The sequence below is a fragment of the Microplitis mediator genome, chromosome 8 (assembly GCF_029852145.1).
Source record: "Microplitis mediator isolate UGA2020A chromosome 8, iyMicMedi2.1, whole genome shotgun sequence".
Lineage (NCBI taxonomy): Eukaryota > Metazoa > Arthropoda > Insecta > Hymenoptera > Braconidae > Microplitis > Microplitis mediator.
Genome location: NC_079976.1, coordinates 24,534,904 through 24,559,842, shown reverse-complemented (window position 1 = coordinate 24,559,842; position 24,939 = coordinate 24,534,904). Strand labels below are relative to the sequence as shown.

At 27.5% G+C, this 24,939-nt stretch overlaps 2 protein-coding genes and 1 long non-coding RNA gene across 5 annotated transcripts; 1 reads left to right on the top strand and 2 right to left on the bottom strand.

Moving 5' to 3' along the window:
* Positions 1-12: 12 nt before the first annotated feature.
* Positions 13-7,664, bottom strand: LOC130672850 (EARP-interacting protein homolog). 3 transcript variants are annotated; one of them, XM_057477617.1, is made up of 7 exons: positions 7,601-7,664; positions 1,966-2,024; positions 1,678-1,903; positions 1,402-1,619; positions 1,093-1,274; positions 736-1,023; positions 13-188 (listed from the first exon to the last, which is right to left on the bottom strand). In XM_057477617.1, the coding sequence occupies exons 2-7, from the start codon at positions 2,005-2,007 to the stop codon at positions 26-28; spliced, it is 1,119 nt and encodes a 372-aa protein (XP_057333600.1). In that variant the 5' UTR covers positions 2,008-2,024; positions 7,601-7,664; the 3' UTR covers positions 13-25. The 3 variants fall into 3 exon arrangements, with proteins under 3 accessions (XP_057333600.1, XP_057333599.1, XP_057333598.1); XM_057477616.1 differs by lacking the exon at positions 7,601-7,664 and adding an exon at positions 2,119-2,219; XM_057477615.1 differs by lacking the exon at positions 7,601-7,664 and having other exon boundaries at positions 1,966-2,112.
* LOC130672849 (uncharacterized) lies at positions 2,436-17,744 on the top strand. The gene is made up of 8 exons (XM_057477614.1): positions 2,436-2,732; positions 12,049-12,475; positions 15,074-15,334; positions 15,421-15,662; positions 15,729-16,072; positions 16,133-16,316; positions 16,603-16,781; positions 17,075-17,744. The coding sequence occupies exons 2-8, from the start codon at positions 12,259-12,261 to the stop codon at positions 17,580-17,582; spliced, it is 1,935 nt and encodes a 644-aa protein (XP_057333597.1). The 5' UTR covers positions 2,436-2,732; positions 12,049-12,258; the 3' UTR covers positions 17,583-17,744.
* Positions 12,828-21,901, bottom strand: LOC130672853 (uncharacterized). The gene is made up of 3 exons (XR_008990783.1): positions 21,809-21,901; positions 13,382-13,480; positions 12,828-13,016 (listed from the first exon to the last, which is right to left on the bottom strand). It is a non-coding gene; the product is annotated as an uncharacterized LOC130672853 (long non-coding RNA).
* Positions 21,902-24,939: the final 3,038 nt, after the last annotated feature.

The window sequence follows — 24,939 nt, the reverse complement described above, 5'->3', positions numbered from 1 at the left end:
GAATCAGCCTGTTTTTATTTTTATTTTATAATAATATTTTATATTTATATTTACGCGGTACTTTATTGATAACAAGCCTCCCATCGTAACTTAATGATGCGAATGTCCATGGATCTGCTGATGACCATTCAACAGCATAAACACTGTCTTCATGTTCTTCAAATTTACCAATGACACCGTCATCAAGTCTAGCAAAAAAATTTATCAATCAAACATTTTTTTCGGTGATAAATAAATAAATTTAGTCAAAACTCGTTATAAGCATTTTATCCTTACAATTTTTTAATTTTTCGACTCATTTCGGGTGCTCATATTTCGTGTTTTTATTTAATATTTTTACTCATTCGTAAGATTTTGAAATATTCTAATATTTAATTTCAACTTGAAATATTAATTTTTTATCTGATTTGTTATAATTTATGTAACAATAATTTTAATTTTTTTGATAATTAAAAATTATAATACTGAAAGTCGCAGACATGAGACAATTTTATTTTTTCAATAAATAAGAGTTACTTGGGAGTAATTGTCGAAAAAACTGATGAGTAATTCATGCAATCGAATTATTTTATTAAAATTTAAATATTCGATTCGATATAAACAACTCATAAGTTGGAATTGGATCAACATGCCAATAAAAATTATTGAAACGTAAATTGTTGCTCATGATAGACAATTTTCAATGATTCTAACGTTTGCTTATATAACGAGCTTTGGCTATAAATAAAAACTTACTTATTACGATTGACAGATTCATCAATCGAGTCTTCGTCATGACCAATTGGACCAAAAGGTTCTGAAGACACTGACGGAATACTAGACAAAATGACTCTTGAGTCACTGCTCGAAGTAAGAACCAACTGGTCATGAAATTTATTGATCCTAATATTCCATACCCAGTGGGAATGTTCCATTCGGGAAATAATTGGCTCTGTGGTGCTCCGTATGTCCCAGAATTTCATGTAACCATCGTCGCCGCAAGTTGACAAAATATATTGTTTGTTAACATTAAAGTCCAGGTCTCTATAATTTTAAACGGTTGTTAAAAATAACTGACCCGGGGTTTAAATATTATTTAGGATAATTTAATACCTGACTATTTGGGAATGGGCATTTAATATTGTCCATGCTTCTTCAGTTGGCGTACGAAAATCCCATCCACGTACATTATTATCATTCAATGTCACAAACTGGTTGCAACCATTGTGAGGATTCCACTTGCCGGTTGTAAAACGAGGCTGTCCTTTTGTAGACAATGTACCAATTGTTGATGGCTTAGAAAATTTACATTTAAATACCGAGTATTCGATTGGTTTATAAATTAAAAGTTCTAGAGTTTAAAGGTCCAGGTTTTAGGGTTTAGGGCTTAGGGTCTAAGGTAATAAAAGTAATAAAAAATACCTTTAACGATTCAGCTAAATCCCATAAAACAAAATTATTGTCAACAACAGCAACAGCTTTAGAACCTTCCATTGGATGGTAAATTATTGTCTTTAAATCATTTCCGTGTATTGTTGTGTCAATATCAAATATTTTAACTAAATCTTCAACGTCATTTGTATAATTTTGTTCGTCAGGTAGTTTCCAAAGTGCACCTTTCATTACACACATTCCTTGATCTATAAAATTATTATTCCTTGAGTTATAAAAATTAATTTTATATATTTTTAGTTTTACCATTTATTGTATTGTAAGAAGTAATAAAAAAACTTGGATCTGTAGGTGATGAATGTAATGACCATATTTCCCCGATATCATGATTATATATTTGTGTTTTCAATTTATTTGTCTCGTCATTGAACTCAACAAGATGAATTTGATTGTTTGACAGTTTAAGCGACTGAGTACCAACAAGAAATCTGACGACATCAGTTTCTGCATTTTGTGCTGATAAAGCTCGGGCCTATTATTTCATTTAAATTAATTATTCAAAAATTATAATTATAATTAATTAAAATTAATTACCTGAAATTCTAGACCATAAATTACTGGATTTTCATTGTCCATTATTTTGTAAACATAACCTAGAATTTTAAATGATTTATTATTCCCGCTTTTGTTGAAAAATTAATTATAATCAATAATTAATGACAGATAATTAATTTTTTATTTATTTACATTAATTAATACTGATAAATTATAGTCAATTATATTAAAAAAAATATATTTATTTTCAATTGAAAATATACGTCAGCGCATATTTGAATCTAAAGCGCGCATGCGCAGTGATCAATGCGCATGCGCGGGAAAAAAGCTAAAATTTTAAAAGGTAAAGTGCTGCGATCTAAATAAAATAAATTGAACTAAATGAGAATGTGTTAGCAGTATTTGTGTATTTATTATTTTTATTTCAATAATTGTCCCCACTTTTTACTGGTGAAATAGCTACGAGCTGCTACGAGCTACAAAACGAAGAGAGGAGTAAAGAGTAAGGAGAGTGTAAGCAGTGCAAGCAGTGTAAGAAGCAAGAAGCAAGTACAGATACAGACAGTACTCAGTTAACTCAGTACAGACTACAGTATCCAACCAGTAGTACCGTAGTACCGTAGTACCGTAGGGTGGCTGTTAGGGTCACGAAATATAAATTATAAAATTATAAAAATTATAATTCACAGATCACAGTAATAGTGGACAGTGTATTTTATTATTTTAGTGTTCAAGTGCTGTCGCTCTTTAATGTCTTGTCGTCAACTTGTTTTTTAATTTATTTTATTTGAGCTGACCGAATATATGTAAGTTAAACTTTAATTTATATTTTATAAAATCAACAAATATGTATATTTACAAGTACTCGTTGTTAATTTTGATTACGATACTGTAGGTTAGAGTTTAATGATAATCATTTTTGATGATATTTTTTTATTTAAAATACTGGTGATTATTATTATTATTATTATTATTATTATTATTATTTTTTCATTGGAGTAAAATGCTGACAGAAATTTTTTCGAGTGTTTTAATTTTATTGGAGTTGCAATATTGCTTGCTATGAGTAATTTAAAAATTCAGTTTAAAATTATTATTTTTTGTTTTCATTTTATTTATTTTGGAAAAAGCTTCAGAATATTTAATGGAGATTAAAAATTTTGAGGATCTTTTTGGTAGATAACTTTATTTTAAATAAAACTGTATGGAGATATTTGTTTTTTAAAACTTTAATAATTTGGCTGCAATTTTGACTTTTTAGATCTATGGAAAAAGTTTTAAAAATGTTAAATTTTATTGCTGGCATAAAAATCAAAATGATTGAAATTAAATTTTTAATAAATTACTTGGATTTTGTTTATAGATAATTTTATTATTTGAGAATTGAGATAAAATTTAAATTGAAAATCTTCTAGACCCAATAAAAAGAAAAAAAATCAGCCCTTTTTAACCATTAATTAAAAATTTGGTCTAAGATATGAAAAATAAAACAAAAACACTCTCTTCCAATTTTATAGCAAATTAGATTCTCTCCAAAAAATGTCTATACATTTCCTCATCAACTCAATAGTTTTCAAGTTATCAATTTTTAAAAAATCAAAATATTGATTTTAAAAAGTATTTTTTATTGCCAACCTCAAGATGAAAAAACCACAATAACTTTCAAAATATTAAATTTAAAAAAAAAATACTCCAGATCTTTTTTGTAGAAAATTTAATACTCTAAAAAAAAGGTCTCTATAAATTTTTATGTAAATTTCATAATTTCAAAGATATTATACTTTTAAATCATTAAAAAATATGATTATTGTTATGATTATTTACTATAAAATAATTACATAATTATTACATTATCTTAACTTAAATACAAGCAATTAACAATGATAACAGTAATAATTAATAATTCATATGTATAATATATATTTTTTCTCATAAAACCGTTAAAACTATCTATTGAATGAAAATTTTTATATTTACCACTAATTGACATAGTTTCGCGTAATTATTACACATTAAATTATATCTATTAGATTAATTAATAAACAATTAAATTAATCTATTAAATTTTTATATTCAAACTAAATACTCAGTTTAATTTAATTTTTTATTTAAAATATTTTTATTATTCTGGGTTGCGATCAATATTAAATTTATATACTCATTTATTTTATTTCTTTTCGCACCCTCCGTATATTATATTGCGAGATGGTGAGAACATGCGTGTGAGCGAAAAATATATATAATATTGTTCAATGGTACATAAAAAATTGTGCAATAAAAAAACAAACATTGCATGTATGAGATTATTTTTATTTTTTATTTAGAATAGATATTGAATTTAAATTTTTGAATGACAACAGAATAATTTAACTTGACGGCTAATTGATTTTAATTCAAGTCAATCGTGTGAAATTTTCATGTCAATGACAACAAACGCATGTCAATTTATATATTTTCAAATCGTAAATGATGATTATATTTTTTTTTAATTTAAAATTTAAAAATTTGTTTAAATTTTCATTTTAGGGTTTAAAAATTCAGTATCTTTGACACTTGAATTTACAAAAAAATTTACAAAGATGTTTTATATAGAGAATTTAATTTGATACAAAAAAAGTCTGAGCTAATTTTTTTGTAAACTTGATAATTTATTATTCAAAACTTTGAAAAAAAAGAAATTTCTCGAAAATTGGTGGAAATTTGGTTCACCCTCAAACGATCCCTAACATGAAAAAATTATCACCCCAGGGGTCGATGAGAATAAAAAATAATACAAACTCGCCCAGAAACAGATTTTTTGTAAATATTTCATAAACAAAAAAAAATTTGTAAAAAATTTACATAAAAAAGTACAAGAAAATATTTTAATTGTATTTTCAAAGAATAACATGTAATAGATTTTTTAAATTTTGAAACTCAAATGTACTGAATTTTTATAAGCCACTGAAGTAGATAAAAATGTGTACATATAGCTGCGGTATGCGTAAGCAGTTTTGGTTTGTTTTTTTTAAATATTTCTTAGTTTTCGTGGTTAATGACAAAAAAAAAAATCGGTCTGTCAGTTGACCCTGCGGGCCAGCCCCAAAACTTCCCGCTGTTTTCGAGCTCGCTGAGCTCGAAAACATTATTGTGAATATATTTTCGAGCTCTTCGAGCTCGCAAATACTTTTGTATGCCATTGTTTTGTAAAAAACCATTTTTTAGCATTTCTTTCTTCCACGATATCTCGCGAACGAATTAACCGATTTTGATGGTTGAGGTGGCAATCGATGCGTTTTATCAAGTTCTAAAGCTGGTCGAATTTTGAAATTGATTTATTCAGCCGTTTTTGAGAAATTTCAAAAAAACCAAGGAAAAAATTTTTTTTGAATTCTTTCGTCAACGGTTTCTCTTGAACGAATAAACCGATTTTGATGGTTGAGGTGGCATTCGACGCGGCTTATAGAGTTTTAGAGCTGATTAGATTTTGGAATCAATCCATCGAGCAAATTGGAAGTTATCCAAATAAAACATTTTTAAAAAAATTTTATTTTTGAAATATCTCTGAACGCACCCTACCGATTAAGTTCAAATTTCTACGGCCTCAAGACATTAACAAGCCGCGTCGAATGACACCTCAACGATCAAAATCGGTTCATCCGTTCAAGAGTTATGAATATTTACATACATACATACGTACGTACGTACATACGTACGTACGTACACACATACATACACTCGGACATCATCGTGAAATTAGTCAGGATAGCTTCCTAGGACCTCGAAACGTCGACATCTGATGGAAATTCGATTTTCGTAAATCGGACCGAAACCAATAACTTCCCGAATTTTTGAAAATTTACAATTTTCTTAGCGGGAAGTTAAAAATCTGAAAACCGCCTGACCCCGCGGGCCAGTCCGGAAACTTCCCGCTCAAGGAGCTCGAAATCGTTGTTGTCAATACATTTTTGAGTTCTTCAAACTCGAAAATAGTAATGTCGCTCATTCCATTTTATGTTCAAAAATTTTAAAAATAAATACGAATCAATGCTCAAAATTTTTTTCAAATCTGCTGTAATTAATAAAAAAAAAAAACTCCATTTCAATTCCTTAATTAGTTGAAAAAAAAAAGGAATTTGTTGAATTTTTTTTAAAATTAACTAAGTAGTAAAAAAAAATATCTAATAAAACAAATGCCTGAAGAAGGCGGTATTTAAAATAATTATCTTCCGGTGTAATGTTTGCCATAAAAAACATAGAAAAAAATATATATACCATAGTGTAACAACAGCTGCGTAGGTTGTACATAAATGATAACATAAATGTTGGATGTAAAATATATATATACATAATTGGAGCTTGTGTCAGACATTAGAAACTGAACTCCATCAACGACAAATAGAATCCATGCAAGCGTAAAGTGAAAATATTTATAGTTTTTGTTATTTTACTTCATTGTGCGAGTGACGGTTTGATTTTTATTCATAACTATTCAAGTAGATCACTAAACAATGTACTAAATAATTTAAGTACATCCTCAATGCCATATTTTAAAGTCATTAAAATTATATTATTTGTGAGAAATTTAATTACATGTTATTTTATTTTATTACTGAGGAATTTTTTTGTATTTTTCATTTTAAACTTTAAATAGACGATTGAAGATTAATTAAGACCAATAAAGAGTTAGTAGCCTTTAACTTGTGTCTCTCTATAAAATGAGAATACTTAAAGTTTTATTTTTTTTATTGCAAGTATTTGAAATTTCTTTTAAATGTGACATCTATTTTTTTTCATCATAAAATATATTTGGAATTGTTATCATTGATACCGATGATTATTTCACATTTTTTTCGGATCCTTTTGAGATTTTATAAGTTTCCCAATTATGTTGATTATTATAAGAAATTGAGGGTTCAAATCAGTAATTAATAAACCTGGGTTAAAAAATTATAGCTCTAAATTTGAGTTTCATTGTCATCTGATGAATGATTATACTAAAAATTTAATTTGCTCTATTGAATTTTGTAAAAAGACTGTCACATTTTATTTTTTAATTATTATTGTTGTTATTAGAACTATTTAGGTTTTTTTTTTCCTATTCAATGTTTAAAATTGAAAAAAATTAAATGTTCATCAAGTTTCAGTTATTTTTTTTGATAACAAAACAAAAATTGAAATTGCCGCCAAATTTGAAAATTATCGCGCCAAGGATTTAAAAATTTTCTTGAATGTTTGTGATTGCATTTTTTCCTATATGATGACACTAGAGTTTCATTAGACTCATTGGATCTATTACAGAGTCCATTTAAACACGGAAATAAAATTTCCTACGTCGATTTTATTAATTAATTATCCCCCTAATCCTGTCATTAAAATGTTATATTTTTTTCGTCTTTAATATTTTTAATTAAAAAAAAAAAAAAATAACCAAATTTTTTTATTTAACAAAAAAACAACCCACACACAGTAGTTACATTGTAAAATTAATCTGAGCGTCGTCAACCTCTCGAGGTCAACTCCCGATATAAAAAAAAAGCTCTTTAATCACTCAGACACGAATAAAAAAGCATAAATAAAAAAATAAATAAATTAAGAGAAAAAAGTACACGCGAATAAAGTGAGAGAACACTCGCCTTTCCCACACGATCGATTTCACTCTTTTTTTACATGTACTTTTCTACTCTTTACTTACTTTTTTTTTATTAAAACCTACGTCAACTTGTTCTCATTTTTTTTTTTGTTTCTATTTTTATTTTTTAAACCCCATTTAATATTTAACTATTAATTTTATTAGAATTTATTAATTCTTTCAGTCACTTGTTTCTATCCAAATGATAAATGATGATTGTTATTATGCAACTCATATACAATGTATATTAATATATATATATATATGAACGTGTATTTAAATAGTGTAAGTAACGCTCGATAAAACAACCACGAGTAATTGTTTCTGTTTCACTCTCATCGACGTATGTACGTTGCTTTGTAAATTACCTTTTGTTCTTCATGCCCCATGAAACTAATTCAATGTCACTATTCAATATCATTATTATTATTATTATTAAACTTATCAATACACTTTACAAAATCATGACATTCAATAATAACAAATGCTCTTAACACTTTTTTTTTTTTTATTCTATTAATATTGTTCAATATTTTTCAATTTTCTCTAACTATTGATTTCATTTTATAACTTCACTGATAGAAAAACTATCTTGATTCAAGAAAAATTTTTTCTTCAAAATGTGGTTCTTGTTTCAAAATTTTTAATTGTTTTAATTCAAGAAATAAGTCCTTGAACCAAAAAATTGAAATTCTCGGATAGAGAAAAAAAATTCTTTGTTTGAGAATTTGATTTTTCGATGAAGCCTTTTTTGTTTTGAAACAAAATTCTGACATATTTCGTTCAAGAATTTTTTGCTCTTGGATTAAGATAGGCAAAATCTAGGTTTAAGACATTACCGACTCGTTTCGAGAATGGCGCGGTTTTTAAATCAAGATATCAATTTACTCAGCTTGAAAAAAAACTTTTTTTTTTATTTTAAAAATAAAAAGTTTTAAAGTGATTTTTTAGGACTACATTCATTTACTTCAGATATGTTAAAGTAGAAATTTATTTAAAAAAAAATTTTTTTTTTCATTACTTTAAAAACATCTTCTATCAAGGAATTATTACTTGAACCAAAAATTTAAAGTTCTTAAAATAATAATACGACATTTTTAGTTGAAGACAATTGGTCTTGCTTGAAGAATTCGATTGAAGATAATATAGTTTCGGGTCAAGACACGAGAGTTATTCATCGAAGATACAAAATCTATAGAGCCAAGAAAATCTAAATCAAGACAAGAATTTCTTGAAGCAAGACAATTGGTTTTCTTCAGAAATAAATTCTTGGCTCAAGAAAATATTTCTTGAGTCAATATAAATTTTCTACCAGTGTTTGACCGTAAATTTATAATTTTTTAATTTTGTATGGTAGCTTAAAATTTAAATATTTTAATAACTAAGGTATAACAGTGAATTGAATATAAATGGTTTGTACAGAAAATTAAATTTTCGACAATTATTAATTCTGTGACAATTTTTTACTATAATTGATATTAAAAAAAAAAGTTACTATACAAATATATATGTATCAGAGATAACACTAGATTTGATAAAATTAACTCGGATCTAATTTTTTTTAAATATTAAATCTACAATAATATCAATAGATAGATTCAGATTTATGTAGATAAAAATAATGATAAAATTTAATCGTCAATTTAAGTCGAATGCAGGATTTAGCTGTCCGTAGATCTATATGATGATCTAATATAATAATTACATCTATAGATTATAAAAACTACCTAGTGTCTTCTGAATAATCTCACAGATACAATCTTATTCTCGATATATCTATACCAAAATTCCCAATATCATTTAAATGTTTTCTTTTTCTGATAGAAGTATAGAAAAAAAACCTGGAAAACGGTTGACCCTGCAGGTCAGCTCCAAAACTTGCGGCTTTCGAGCTTCTTGAGCTCCAATTTAGATATCCAATGCGGCATTCGGTGCAGTTTTTTCAGCCTCTAACGCAAAAAAAGTTTAAAATTAATCACTTGAACGTTTATAATGTTATTACAAAAAAAATTTTTTTGAAATTTTTTCACTAACGATATCTCTCAAATACACCCAAGTAGCACAGAGACAACTTTAAGATGTCATAAAAATGTATTTTAAAAGAACAAGACAAATTTCTTTTTCGTTTCAAAGCCAAGTTTCTTTATATAAATAAAACATACAGGTGTCGATCCTAGGAGTCATAATAGGAAATTTGTCTTCTTTTCTCCGTCTTAAAAAAGTCATTTCAATTAAAAAATTGTTTAGATGACTTATTTGACACGTATTTGTAATTTACTTTTTGTCGTCACTTGGATCAAATCTTTTAAGAAGATATTTTTTCGGTGACATAAATTTCTGATTATTTTGTTAACATATTGGTGCCTTAATCAAAAGGTCAAAAACAGTCTCAAATCTGATATCTTATATATGTCACAAGTGCTTTAAAGCCAAGGCGGCATTTATCGATGCAAATTTTAGAGTTTAAAAGCTGATTAATTAAGTTCAATTTTTCACTAATCAAATCTGGGAATTGACAAGCTGCTTATTTGAATACCGCATCAAATATCCAAATCAATGAATCTGTTGAAAAATTCACAGAATATTTACATGCACACATACATAGATTCGGACTTGATCTTGAAAATAATCAGAATAACTTCCCAGGAACTTAAAACGCCGACATATGTTCAAAACTCGGTTTTAAAAAATCCAATGGAAACCAATAAATTGCCTTTTTTTGAAAATTTTAAACTTTTTTAGCGGGAAATTAAAAAAAAAAAAAATAATAATAATTTTAATTAAATATGAAATAAATACTCATATTAAATAAACGCCTTATATTGACAGACATTTTAATCAATATTCAATAATTGTTTATGTCTCTTATTGTTACACATATCATATGTATATATGCATATACTTTTGCTTCGTTTATTCGTCCAAGGTCGAAGATTTAAATCAATAATATTCCTTTCTATTCATTCCATTTCATCTAGACATTCTATTTCATTTATTTATTATTATCAATTAAAATAAATAACAATAACAATAATAATAATAATAATAAAGTTATTAATAGTCCAAGAATATTTATTTTTATAAAAGACCAACGTGAACCAGAACTCTTTTAATTTAAAACTATTTTCAGTGTCATCTCCAACGACGTTAAATATTTTTTACTTGCTCCCTATTATATTCATTTTTCCATTCCCTTACAAGTATATCAAGCGGAATCGATTACTTATCGATAATACTATCAATATATATATATGCACAAAGAATATTAAAATGCTCCTGGTGTGTGGTTTCAATACTTCCGAGATACTTTTATAACAAGTAAAAAAAAAAAAAAAAAATGATAGGATACTCAGGAAGCTTGAGCACGTGTACATCCGGGCATCCTTTATGCCTCAATTCACACGATAAGACAAGATAATACCTCATATTATTATTATTATATACATAGTAAGAATGATATATTTTAAATAAAAATATTTTTTCTTTTAAAAAATTTTTTATATAATTTAATTTAACACTCGGAAGTATAGGGAGAAAAGCCAAATGAGATGAGCGAGCGAGTGTGTATTGATGTGCGTTGATGTGTGTTGATGTGTGTTGATGTGTTTACATGTGTGCTCATGTTCACTTACTAACGGAAATACCGTTCGACAAATCAGGTTTTACGTCACACACTATCAAATCACCCATTGAACACATCGTGAAAGGTAATGAGGACAATTCATGAGTATTGTGCATCGTCATCATTTTATTTAACTTTTATGCTAAATTATTATTATTTTTTTTATTAATTATAATTACAATTTGAGGTCTAAAAATTATAAAAATATTTTTTTTTATCGTACTTAAAAAATTATTGAAATTATAAAGACCGAAATATTGGGATACTTTTTTTGGCTGTTTGAAAAAAATTGAGGACTTTCATTTTAGTTTTAATCTCTACTGAAAAAATTAATTAAAAATTTTATTTTTTTTTTGGCAGTTTTAAAAAATTTCTTTCTTAGTTTTTAATTACAAAATTTTGAAAAATTTTTTATAACTAATAAAAAATCTAAAAAAAAATTTCAAGTCACTTTTAGTGTCACGACATTAATTTTTAAGAATTTAAATTCATTATCGAAAATTTTAATTAAAAAATTTTTTTTTTAAATTATAGCCGAAAGTTTAACTAAACAATTTCAACTCTTTCAAGTCTTTGCATCCACTATAATTGAAAAAAAATTTTTTTTCCAACTTTTAGAACGAGTAGAAAAAAATTAAATTACGCCGATCATTATAATTAAAAAAAAGAATAATAATTTCTTTGAATCTAAAAATTTAAAAAACAAATAGAACGTGACTGTAACCGAGCAAGCACTTTGAACCCCTTGAAACAAAAGTGACAAGGGCACGTGCTCAACTTTTATTCATAAATACACCTTCAGTTCCCCCTACATCACTATTATATACTACTTTACACTCTCTTTACTCTTCTGATATAAATTTTTTTTTTTCATTTTTTATTGTTCTAGAACGCAGACAATAGCACGGAAATGGGGTTGAGGCGTGGACGAAACAAATGCAAGTTCCTGATGGACTAGACACACTAGACTTATCAACAATAAAGAATAAACTTTTTTTAAAAATATAATTTTAATTCAAAAGTTATCAATAGGAAACTTTATATTTTATACATTGTTAATTTATTGTAATTTTAATTGAGTTTAATAAGTTATGAAATCATGATGACTGCAATGGCAAGATTACCCTGCAAAACATCTAATTCAAATGAATACCAGCAACATCACCAGCAAACTCATCAACAACATCATCAGAGACAGAGTAGCGCAAGTGGTAATTTATTTGCTGGTAATAGCGCAAGAAATTTTTGGGACATGCAGACACGACCATCCAATCAAACTTATGTAAGATCCCAGCACAGACAAGTTGATCATACAGGTAATTTATTTATTTTTTTCACCTTTCAGAGAAAAAAAAAGTAAATTTGTTACAAGGCTAGTTTTACATTTTCTGCCAGTTTAGATTTCAAATTAACGGAGACTAAAAAAGAGTTAGTGGCCTTTAATTTATTTATCTTTATAAAATGAGGATACTATAAGTTTAAAATTTCATTTAAATGTGACACCTTTTTTTTCATCATTAATTATACTTGTATTGATTTATTATTTGGAATTGTTATCATTGATACCGATGATCATTTGGCATTTTTTTCGGATCCTTTTGAGATTTTATAGGAGTTTAAGGGGTTATATCCACTTGCGAGGCAGAAAAAACGCGTTTTTTTTGTGAATTTTTTCAAAGAGGCATTTTATTTTATACATTAATGGAAAAAATGTACTTAAACAGAATTTAATGTACTTTAACAATCAGCGGTTTATTTAAAAAAATATTGGATCCCCTAGCTCCTGTAGATGATCTGCGGAGAGACCTCCAAAAAAAGGTGCTTGGCGGTGAGCAAGATATTTCTGGTCCAAATTATCTGAAAACCAAAAACCAAAAATATTTAGTTTTGTAATAAATAAATACAGGTAATGATCGAAGGTCTAGTCAAAATTTTCATTTTTGACAAAATGGCGGCTGTTCAAAAAAAAAATTCAGTTTTTCATGAAAATTTTTCACTTCAAAGTGGCTTAAAAAATCGAAATTATTGTCCAAAACCTTATTCCTTCGATCATTACCTGAAAAATATATCTGAGTAAGTCGTGTGAAAATTTAAAACCGATCGGTTTAGCGGTTTCGGAGAAATTTTGCTCACCGACTCTGAAAACACGGTTTTGAGATAAACGCGTTTAAAGTTTCGGGAACGATTTACACTAAATTAACATTTTTTTTTTTTCGACTTACATCGTGTCATCTATTCCAGCACCATAAGTGGATATAACCCCTTAAAAAATAAGTTTCCCACCAAATTTGAGTTCCATTGTCTTCTGATGAATGATTGTACTAAAAATTTAATTTTTTCTATTGGATTTTGTAAAAAGTCTGTCACATTTTTTTTTTCTGTTCCCTATTCATTTTTAAAAAATTATTATTGTTGCCATTCAATGTTTAAAATTGAAAAAAAAAATAAATGTTCAGGATTTATTAGTTATTTTTTTTTAAATAACAAAACACAAATTAAAATTCCCGCGAAATTAAAATATTTTCTCTAAATTTTTGTGAGTGAATTTTCTCGTATGATGACATTAAAGTTCCATTAGACTCATTGGATCTATTACAAAGTCCATTAAAACATGGAACTAAATTTTCCCACGTCGATTTTATTAGTTAATTATCCTCCTAATCCTGTTATTTAAACGCTACATTTTTTTTTATTCTGTAAAAAGTTCAGTGACTTTGCGTAAAATTATGTCATATTTTATTTTATTATTTTCCCTTATTTATTTTTTAAAAAACTAGAGATTTTTTTTTTTACTTTGTACAAACAAAACAATAAATTCCATTAAAAAATATATGAATAGGTTTGAAATACTTGTAAGATGTGATACATGTGGAAGTATTTTAGTACCAGCTGTAGAAATAAAAAATAAAAATATAAAATAAAGTCAAACCTCATTAATATATATTAAAATTTATAAATACCATCGTAAGATCTTCTTTAACGAGTTAAGTAAAGTAAGCATTCAAATATCACACTCATAGTCTCTGCGATAATAAATATAAATATATTTTTTATATTCACATGCTCTCTCTCTTTAAAATATAATTTCTAGCTAAACTATCTAAGATACAGTAAAAACATATACTAAAAAGTTATATTAAGAAATAAATTTTCTATAGTATTACTTTTATATAAATATTTTAGTCGCATCTATGATAGTTTGTTTATAATTTAAACTTAAAACTTTAGAGAATTTTATAAAATTTATTTTATACAATTTCCTGTATCGTATATTTTAATAATAATAATAATATTTTATGATTAGCAAATAAATGAAACAATCAGACCACAATAACGGATTATTGAATGCATTTTATATTTTTAGTCTACTATTATATCGATTTTTAAATAATGAGCGTAAATTATGTACGAGTTCGTTAACCCGCGACAGAATTAACATTTAAATAGATAATTATTTCTAAATACGATTAATTCAAAAGCTCTAGAGATTATATTTAAATTTTTAATCATTACTGAGTATTTTTATAAATAAAATAACTTTATTTTATTATTATTATTTATTTACAGGAATAATTATTCTGTATAATATAAAAATTCAAGTTAACAAAATATACAAATTATATGATGATTTTATGATATATTTAGAGTGACATCACTTTGATATTTAGAGAAATTTAGTTTTATTATAATCTTCTTCTTCTTCTTTTTTTTTTTTTTTTTTCAAAAATTATAATCACTGTGTTCGGGATTACCCGCATTCACTCTTAAACTATAAAGTTTAAGTAGAAATCAATACAGATCATTTTAATATAAAATTTAATTCTCTATAAAGTTATTAATTAGCCAGAATTTATATTTTAAATATTTGCTGTATAAAATTAAAAAAATTAATCAGTTTATCGATTAAATTAAAGGTAAAAGAAAGAGTGCAGTTGAATTACTACAAGAATCAAAAGCATTTTATGTTAAAAGTGAGATAGTATTAGACCGTAAACAAGAATTAAAAAATAGTGGACATTTGCAAGTCGCGGCTTCAACAGCAGCAGGTGCACCGCTACGTTTATTACGTAAATGCAGCAATACAATATCATGTAATGTACCGACAGCATCTCAAGGATCCTCACAATTGTCTGGGACATCTGGACCCCCATGTTGTTGGTCCAACTGTCAAGACAGTACGTTTTTATAAGTTTATTATATAAATTTATCTCCAAAGAAGCTCAAAAAAATGAATTAATGAGTGATATTATTTGTTGAATAGATGTTATATTAAGTCCACAACGTACACTGCCTCCAGCATTGCCACCAAAAAGTCCACGACTAATATGTTCATTACCACAAAGACGTGCAATATCAGGACCACCAAGCAGTAACGGTGCTGGTGATCAATTACAAACAAAGTTACGTAGATTATTAGTCAACACTGATAGTAAAGAAAATGTATTTTTTTCATCTGATAATCCGACATTATTATCACCCGTTTTTGGACAACATGATGACCAGGTAATTTTATTTTTCTTATATCATGTATTTTAAAATTTATAAATAAATATAATAATTATAATTTAGCATTCATCAAATACATTGGATGTAAGATTGAAATTTGGACGTAGTAATTCACATTCATCATCAGCGAAAACAAGTAACAGGAAATTAAATAATAGTACATCACCACCGCCTACAGATACGACAATTTGTCATAAATCATTACCAGATTTACATACTACAGTAAGACGTCGTTCATCACTGTCGCCCCGCGCTTCTATAAAATCACCAAGATCATCAACACCCAAAACCACATCATTGACTACCACAACCCATCATCATTTGACCTCAACAAATTGTCCCGATTGTGAAACAAGTTCAGATTACTCCGAGCACAGTTTTAAGCGGGACTCAAACTGTTATCGCAGGTACCTATTGTTATTATCATTACTATATTTTTTTAATTATTAATTAAAATATTATTAAAGCTCAAGACATATAAGGAGATCCATGGGATCAGGTGGCTGTGATGCTAGTAGTGTATTAAGTTCCGGTGGACGTACGCAGAAATCATCTGGGTCAAGTAAACTGAGCCACGGAGCTAACGCCAGAGATTCCGGTGGTTCTTCTGGACACTGTACACATCGCAGTGAGCCACCACCACGAATACAAGTAAAAAGAAATACATTTTTTTAACAAAAATCAAATGTGATATTCGTCTAGCTGAGACAATTCCGCATAAAATGAGTACCAACAACCTTAGAGTCCACTAAAAAACTTATTTCCTAATTTACCAGCAGTCTAAATATTTAAAAACTTTCACCAAAAAATATCGATGTAGGTACTCAAATAACAGGAAATCAACTCACGAATTCAACTGTGCCATTTTTTTTTAATCAACTCTAATGTGCACCTAAAAAAAAAATAAAATTTCATGTATATCTATATTTCTAACTAGGATTGTTGGAGTCACGTAAGACGTGACAGTGGCGCATCAACTCAACATTCAAACGAACATCCACGTTCACGTAGAGGTAGTTACATCGGTATACAAACGACCACAGTCATAAGGACGTACAGTCCTGGTTCTGAAAGTAGCGAGGATCAGACTGATTATAGTCCTACATGTAATTCTAGGTAAATAAATTTTTAAAAAATATACCATTCACACATCTCGAGCGGTATTTCTATTCAACAGACTTTCTAATATCGAAATCAGTTGAAAAAAAAATTTTATTTCGCTCGAATCCTCAGTGTCGCTGATTTCTCTGCTCGTACGTTCGTATATGAACTTAAAGTAAATTACACAGAAACTAAGGAATAAATTGACAAAATTTTTCTTCTATTATTTTCTAAAAAAACAGCATTTGAGGTGTGGATTTAAATTCTTTGAAATTAAAATAATAATTTTTTTTATTATTTTTCAACAGATTTTCTGATGGCTGGAAAGAAAATCGAAATCGACCAATTTTACGTTCAAAATCGGATATAAGCGATCGTTATTGGCGTAACGATAACAATTTACATCAACATTTACACAACCAACGTAAAGCATTACAGCGTCCGGGTCCGCCTTCTCGGTCATTAGCAGAGTTGGAAAATTTTTTCGATAAACTTGGTTTGGACAGTGATAATTACGAGAAGATAACGGTACCGGCATCAAATACATCCTCGCCGGTATATTTCGACAGCGTTAGCTCTGTTGATTCCGCACTGGGCCTCCATCCGTGGACGGGAATTAATCAACAGTCTAGTAATGGTACCGGTAAAAATTGGCCAGGTGGGGGTGGGGGTGCTGGAGTAGGTGGTAATTGTCCTAATACAGGTCAAGAAGACACTAGTCAACGTGTTAGCGACCCACCTAGTATTGTTGAACGTAATGCGCGGATAATTAAATGGCTGTGTCAGTGTCGAAAACTTCAATTTGGTTACACTTAAATTTTTTTTATTAATTTTACTAATGCTATAATTTTTTAATTTTTTATTACGATTTAATTGTGCCATTTTTTAAATTTTCATAATTTTTATAATTTTAAAATTTTTTTTTCATTGTAAAAATGCATGTAATTTTTATTTTATTAAATTTTATTTATTATTTAAGTTGTAAGTTTTTTTTTATTTAACAATTGTAATTTATTTTATGAAATTTTTATAGAAAATATTGAATTTTTTAAATACATAAGTTTCTATTGTGCTCGGTAAAAAAAAATTAATTCAAAAGTCGTAACTTGACAGATGATTTGAATTAAATTTTTTTTAAATTTATTTTGGTAAATCAATATATCGATAGTATATTTATTTAATTGATTACATACTTTGATATATTGATTTTAATATCGACACATGATTTCTATAAGTCGACTTAACTTGAGCTTCGAAATATTAATCGTTTTTTCGATTCATCGATTCAAATTTAAACGTTAATTAAAAACAATAAATAAAAGTAAAATTATTAGTAAATCATTAAAATATTTTTGAAAAATATTGAAAAAAATTTTTTTTTAAAATTAGAAATTAAAATTTCGATTTAAAATTATTTCATTTGTTCAAGTTTGAATATTTTTAAAAAATTTTATCTAGTAACAAAAATAAATATTTATTAAAAAAAAAAAAAAAAATATTTTTTTTAAAAACATTTAGATGAAAAATAAAAGTTGATATTTTTTTATTAAATTTATTTAAATAATTCTATTTAATTAATTGCTTATCAATCATGAAAATTAATCTGTAAAGTCTATTAAATAAATATAAATAAACAATAAATATATTGTACAGACTGATATGCAATAATAATTAAATTTTTATGTTTAAAAAAAAAACATAATAAATAATAATAATTACAATGAATAAGGCACAATATGCACAAGTTTTATTCTAACAAAAATTATCGTGTCTTAATTAATAATTTATGATCAATAATTATTCACTATACTAATCACTTATCAACATTTTGAATAAAAATACAAATCGCGTGCCAAATGCCAAAAGGGCGTATAATTTTTTTTTTGTGCCAATCGTTTTGAAAACATGTTCTAAGCCTAAAAATGAAAAAAAAATTTCCAAAGCCAAAAGGGCGTATGTCTCAAGTTATACGCCCTTTTGGCTTTAGGGAATTGAAAATTTAGTGATCTAAAGCCAAAAAGGCGTATAATTTTTTTTGGTAGTAGTCGACTTTTAATTGTATTTAAAGTTTAAAAATAAGATTGAATATTTCAAATTTAAAATATTTTATTATTAAACTAGTAAAACTAGAAACAAATTATATTTAATTTAACATTTTATAAAGATAATAATTAAAATTTTTCAAAATTATAAGAGAAGAGAAACAACTTATATTTAATTATAATTTTTAAAAAATTTATTTGTTTACTTGATAATACGGAATTTTTATTCGAAATTTCGAAAAATTTTGATTTTTTTTTATACGCCCTTTTGGCTTTAGACCGACAATTTCCTAAAGCTAAAAGGGCGTATATCTTAAGATACGCCCTTTTGGCGTTAGTACGTCAAAAAATTTTTTTTTGCAGATCTTTACGTTTCGAGCGATTCTAAAAAGAATGGCAAAAAAAAATTTTTTTATACGCCCTTTTGGCATTTGGCACGCGAAATATGATGAAAAAGTTATAAAATTAATAAAACTTCCCCGATTGAAAGTTAATCGGAAAAAAATGATTATTTTCTGATTAAATCTGATTAAAAAATTTAAATCGGATTTTATAGGAAAATAAATGGTAATTGTTGGCAATAGCGACTCCACACATTTTCTAAAGTTCCAAGTGCTTACACATTAATGATCTATAATTAAACTTTTTCCACGTGTTCTGCTACACGGCGGAAAGAATTTTCTGTATGCATTTATGTCTATAACACAAGATATCTATCCGAACCTGGTAACTAAAGTGTGCAAAATTGAGCAAAAATGACAAAAATCATGTTGATTTTCCAAAATAAATTTAATAAATTTCTAATAAATACTAATAATTAATTTTATTAATACCGTAAGATGGACGGTGGCGATAGAAAGGTCTAACTAAGAGTTAAAATATTTTTTGAGCTCTTGTATAGTGGAAAATTGACATATTTCTGTTATTTCAATACACTAATGGTGTACAACAGCTCACCTAGCACTTGGTTACAAGTAGTTTGGACGGTATCCGCCTTCCTTTGCTAGTATAGTGTCTGGCTGAAGCCCGCAACACAGTTTCACGCCGGCTCGTACTAGTAAGAGATGTAGTCTAAGGCATGAGTACGTTAACATAGCCTTACTGACGAGTCCGTTAACGTACTTAGGACGAAACTACAGAAATTATGGCAAATAGGCATATACCTTAAGTTTTGGTGGTTGACTTAAGAGTCAATACATAGAATAAAAAGAAAAATATGTCAAATGGTGCAGGGTAGCACGGAACAGAAAAATTTCAAACTTAATCTTGAAATCAAGCTAATTTATACCTATGGTACACATGTACAATTTATTAATGCTTAAATAACACCTAAATAAGCAAACACATCTTTAATGCGCCGACAAATGCCAGAGAATGAAACAAGTCTCTTGGCAATTTGCATAATTTTGGTTTTTTGCTTGATACAAACAGGTGGAGGAGTGATTGTAAACAAGTACCAAATAAATATTTTTCCTGATGAATTCTGATGAATGGTTGTTTCCGATTGAGTTTCAATTAGATTCAATCGGTTTCAATTAATTGGTATATTTTTGTTGGGCCAACGAATGTTTTAAAGGAATTAATTGAATAGAAAAAAAATAAATCAATTGTTTGTTAATTGTAATTATTTTGTTATCCAAGTGAAAAAAATATGATAGATAATATTATTTTTTGTATGAATAATTATTATAAGTGTCGTGATTGCCGTCAATTATCGTTTGAAATGGGGATAATAAGAAGCAACTAAAGACACTTGGACGTCTATATCTAGGAAATTCCCGGATATTTATTTGAATAAAATAATTGTTATTATAAAGGAGATATAAATGAGCCTTCAAGATTATCCTGGATTATAAGCCAATTCTTTGGTCACTTAAAAAAAATCTTATGGAAGCAACAATTTCTAGTATAACTTGCAGGTCAAGACACTGAAGACAAAAATCATTTGATGGATACTACATGGAGTTACACAAAAATATACACCAATGCCAAAAACTAAAGGAACAGAAAAATTTACGAAATTTTCCAGTGATTTTTGCAAGACTGTAGCTTGGTGAAAAATAATCGTATCAAGATTTGAAAACATGCATTTTATAGCTTTCAATCTCTAGTTTCGGTGCATTTTTTTCAAAATTTTTTAAGAGCTCCGGCTATATCGCGCAAACATGATAAATACCTGAGACAAAAATTTTCGAAATTTTTTCTTTTCTTTCAGAGTCCACGGGCTGTGGAAAAATTTTTTCGGCTAAACAAATGCATAGGTCGGTTAGCAAATTTATTCAGCTTTAATTTGTTTTTTTTTTAGAGTTTTGTACGACACCGTCGCTGAGATATCAGCCTTCAAACGAAAAATGACCCTTTTGGTTTTGATTTGCACTTGAAATTATTATCAATAAATAATAAACTACATATTTTTTCACCTGGATAATCAATAAATATATATGTATATTGCATGGATTAAAAAAAAAAATATTTTTCTGCTGTTACGAGCTTTTTATCTCACGCTTATATATAAAATGATAATGAATTTTGATTAGGTAGTAGATTATTAAAATATATATAAATTAGCATTTATTAATAAAATATCCAAATATATTTAATGAATGAATAAAATACAAATTTATTTTTCTTTAAATATTTTTCTCTTACGAAATTATTTGGATTTGAATAAAGAAAAATATATATATATATATTCAAATAGACAATTGTGATGAATAATTAATTAATTAGAAAAAATATGAAATTGAATTTTAGCATATTGACCAAAAGTTTAAAAAAAAATTTATTGTATTTTAGACAACGAAAAAATAAAAAAAATTAGATAAAATATTTGACAATGAAAATTCAGGTGAATTATTAGTATTAAAAAAAAAAAAAAAATTAATATTTCTATGTATACTAAACTGTAAATTAAATTATTTATTTCTGTATTTCTAGTCAGGTAATTATAATATAATAAATAAAACGATTGTTAATTAAAAATAATAATTATGAACTTACTTGTCAACTTTTTTTTTAATCTCCATCTTCACTATTTAATTTTATTTGAATTTATACTTATATAATCTAGTCAAGTACGTTAACATATTTTTTTACTACTGTATATATATCTAGAAATTCACTTATTTATATACTTTGATTAATAGATTTAATAGTCAACGTAACGACAACACGAGACAGAGAAAAAAAAAATAAAATCGCGCACTTTTTAAACGCTGATCGCTGGCTCGAACGCGCATGCCCAATTTATTCGAATGGTGGTTATCCAAATATTTTTTATCAGTTATTTAAATACGAGAAATTTTCCGATAAACAATGCTAAAAAAATATTAAATTTTACACGGGAAATGCGGTTGTTTAAAAAAGAAAAAAAAAAGTTTACGGATTGCTGTCCGCAAACTTTTGAAGGCGGGGTACCAAGAAATAAATTACAAATAGTACGTCTAATGGTTTAAATATTTTGAAATGATCCCAGGATTCCCAGGATATGAATTTTTTGATCCGCTAAAACGCGTGCGTGTTACGTTCTCGTTAGTAAATTTTTGGCGACCGCCCTTGCTGGCTAGCCCAAATATTTTTGTTAGCTTTTAGTTTTCCACTCCAAGTCAACTTTATACTATCCACTACGGGAGTGAAGATTTTTTCTTAGTTTTTTTTAGAGAGTGTAGCGATGTATCGGTACCAAAACCTGTCAGTTTTTTTTTTTTTTTTTTTATAAATTAAATATGTATTATTTTTTATAATCAATCGAGAGCACGTGGAAATTAAAAAAAGTTACTTACTGATAATTGACCCATTTTGTTAAAATTATAATTAAAATTAATTAATTTTTGTAAGTTTTAATTTATTCAAATCTCTTGCCCGAGTGACTTGATTAAAAAAAAAAAAAAATACGTAAAAAAATTCAAATTGTAACAATTATTGTGAAAACATATAGAAATATTCAAAACAATGATAAATAATACCTAACGAATAGATAGTATTGAATACATTCAGTAACAACAATTTTTGTATTTTTAAATTTATTATAATAATAACTCATAATTTTTGGAAATAATTATATTTATTTATTGCAATTTTGAGAAATTCAATAATTTAAGTCCAACAAAATCTAATTATATTGATCAATAAATTTAAGTAGATTTCTAAAATTAAACACAAATAAACAAATTTCATGTAAATTTCACAAACCACCCATATGACAATTTTATTTAAGGCTTGAGCAAGCCTGGTCTCAAGTTCGATAGACGTTAGTGTCTTTTTCTACCTATGTGTCTTGCTGCAGATACTTGTGGCTAAATTTCAATAGCAAGGCTATAGTTCAAGCCTTACACAAGAAATTCGTGACAGATTATAACTCAATTCTGGAGGAAGACTATAGTTAAAAATAGTTGCGCTTGGCTTTCTTAAGATCTGCTGAAGGCTCAAAATTGACCTTGACCCTTGAGCAGATCTTGAGCAAGTCATGCGTAAGTACCTACTGGAAGTTACTGGTGCAAGAAATGCGCCAGAAACTTTTAAACTGCACCGTATTATCTAAGATATCTTTAATATTCTTGTATACAATGTATTGAGCAACTCATGCACAAGTCTCGATGACGATTTCTTCCTACATGATCTTGAGCAAGACTCATACATAGAAAAAGACACTAGTGACTGGGGCACCAGAATCTTGCTCAAGCATGTGTTACTTGGACATCAAGCAAACAGAAAATTTTTTCATAACGTAACTTGTTAAACATTTATTATAATTTTGTTTTATAATGTAAATAATTAGTTAACAAACCCAACACACTTTAAACTCTAAAACTTGATAATCTATTAAGACTAAGGGAGCATTCAGAAATGCTCTAGCTCTACTTCTAGCCAAGCGTTACCACATAGCAAGAGCTAGAACTAGAGCACTTCCGAATGAACTCTAATACATCAGAAATAAATCAATGATTGTTCAGCAAATTGTGTCGTAAATATTAAAAAACTTCACACTGTAAAAAATCACCGGGGTAAGTCCAATCGGTGTAGGTGTTAAAATTATCGGTGTTAAATTTACCCCCGAAAGCGGTGTGAAAATAACACTGCCACCGGTGTAAATATTCAAGACCGGTGTGAAAATAACGCCGCTGCCGGTGTAAATATTCTGTACCGGTGTTAAAATATTTTACTTTGTGAATATTTTTACTTACTCGATCACTTTACTTGTTAATAAATGATATTTTTTATTAATTTTCATAAAGAACTGACATTTTTTGTGTTTTATAATCTTTAAAGTTAATACTCCAAGCGGACGCAATTTACCCCGCTTTTACACCGGCATTACGCAGCTTTTACTCCGGTTACCCCGCTTTAACACCGGTATTTTTAACACCGGTGAATTACTCCTCCTACACCAGTGTAATATTATTTTAACACCGGGCGGAGTTAAAATGAGTCCATTTTGAACACCGATCTTTTTACAGTGTAGTAAAATAAGTTTGAACTGATCCATAAACCTCACAACAATTTCCCAAACATTAATTCTAATTCATTTAAACCAAAAATAGTCACACAGAATCAATAAATATGAGTACCTAATATAATGTCTAAGGTAAAATGACCACACGTCTATTAACTATACGAACTTTATCTTCTAAAAACCGATTATTTACATTTTCTCTTCTCATTTGTTCCAACCGAATCTTCAGTTTGCGTTGTCTTTCGCGAATCAGTTTTCGACGTCGGGAATGTTTTATTTTAACGGTCATTATTTCGATGACAAAAACAACAACCGAAAGCCCTATTATTGCCGCTAAAAAATAGTAGGCCTGTTTTAGATGTTCGAAATCGACTGCATCATACTTAGCGGATGGTTCAGTAGCTTCTTTCGCTTTTAATTTATTATAGAAATAATATAAATCTTGTTTTTCCCAGTAGTCTATTAAACCCGATTCTTGTAGCCTCAGTGCTGTTTGGTCAATTATATTTTTTAGAGCCCAGTCTTTTCTGGTCCAAAAAAAATGATATTTTGGAACCTCAGATGTACTGAATAAATGCAGATTATACTTAGACACCATATTTAACTGTTTTGCATACTTAAATACGCAAGCTGTCGTATCGTCTTCCAAAATTAGTTTATGACATACATTAATAGAATT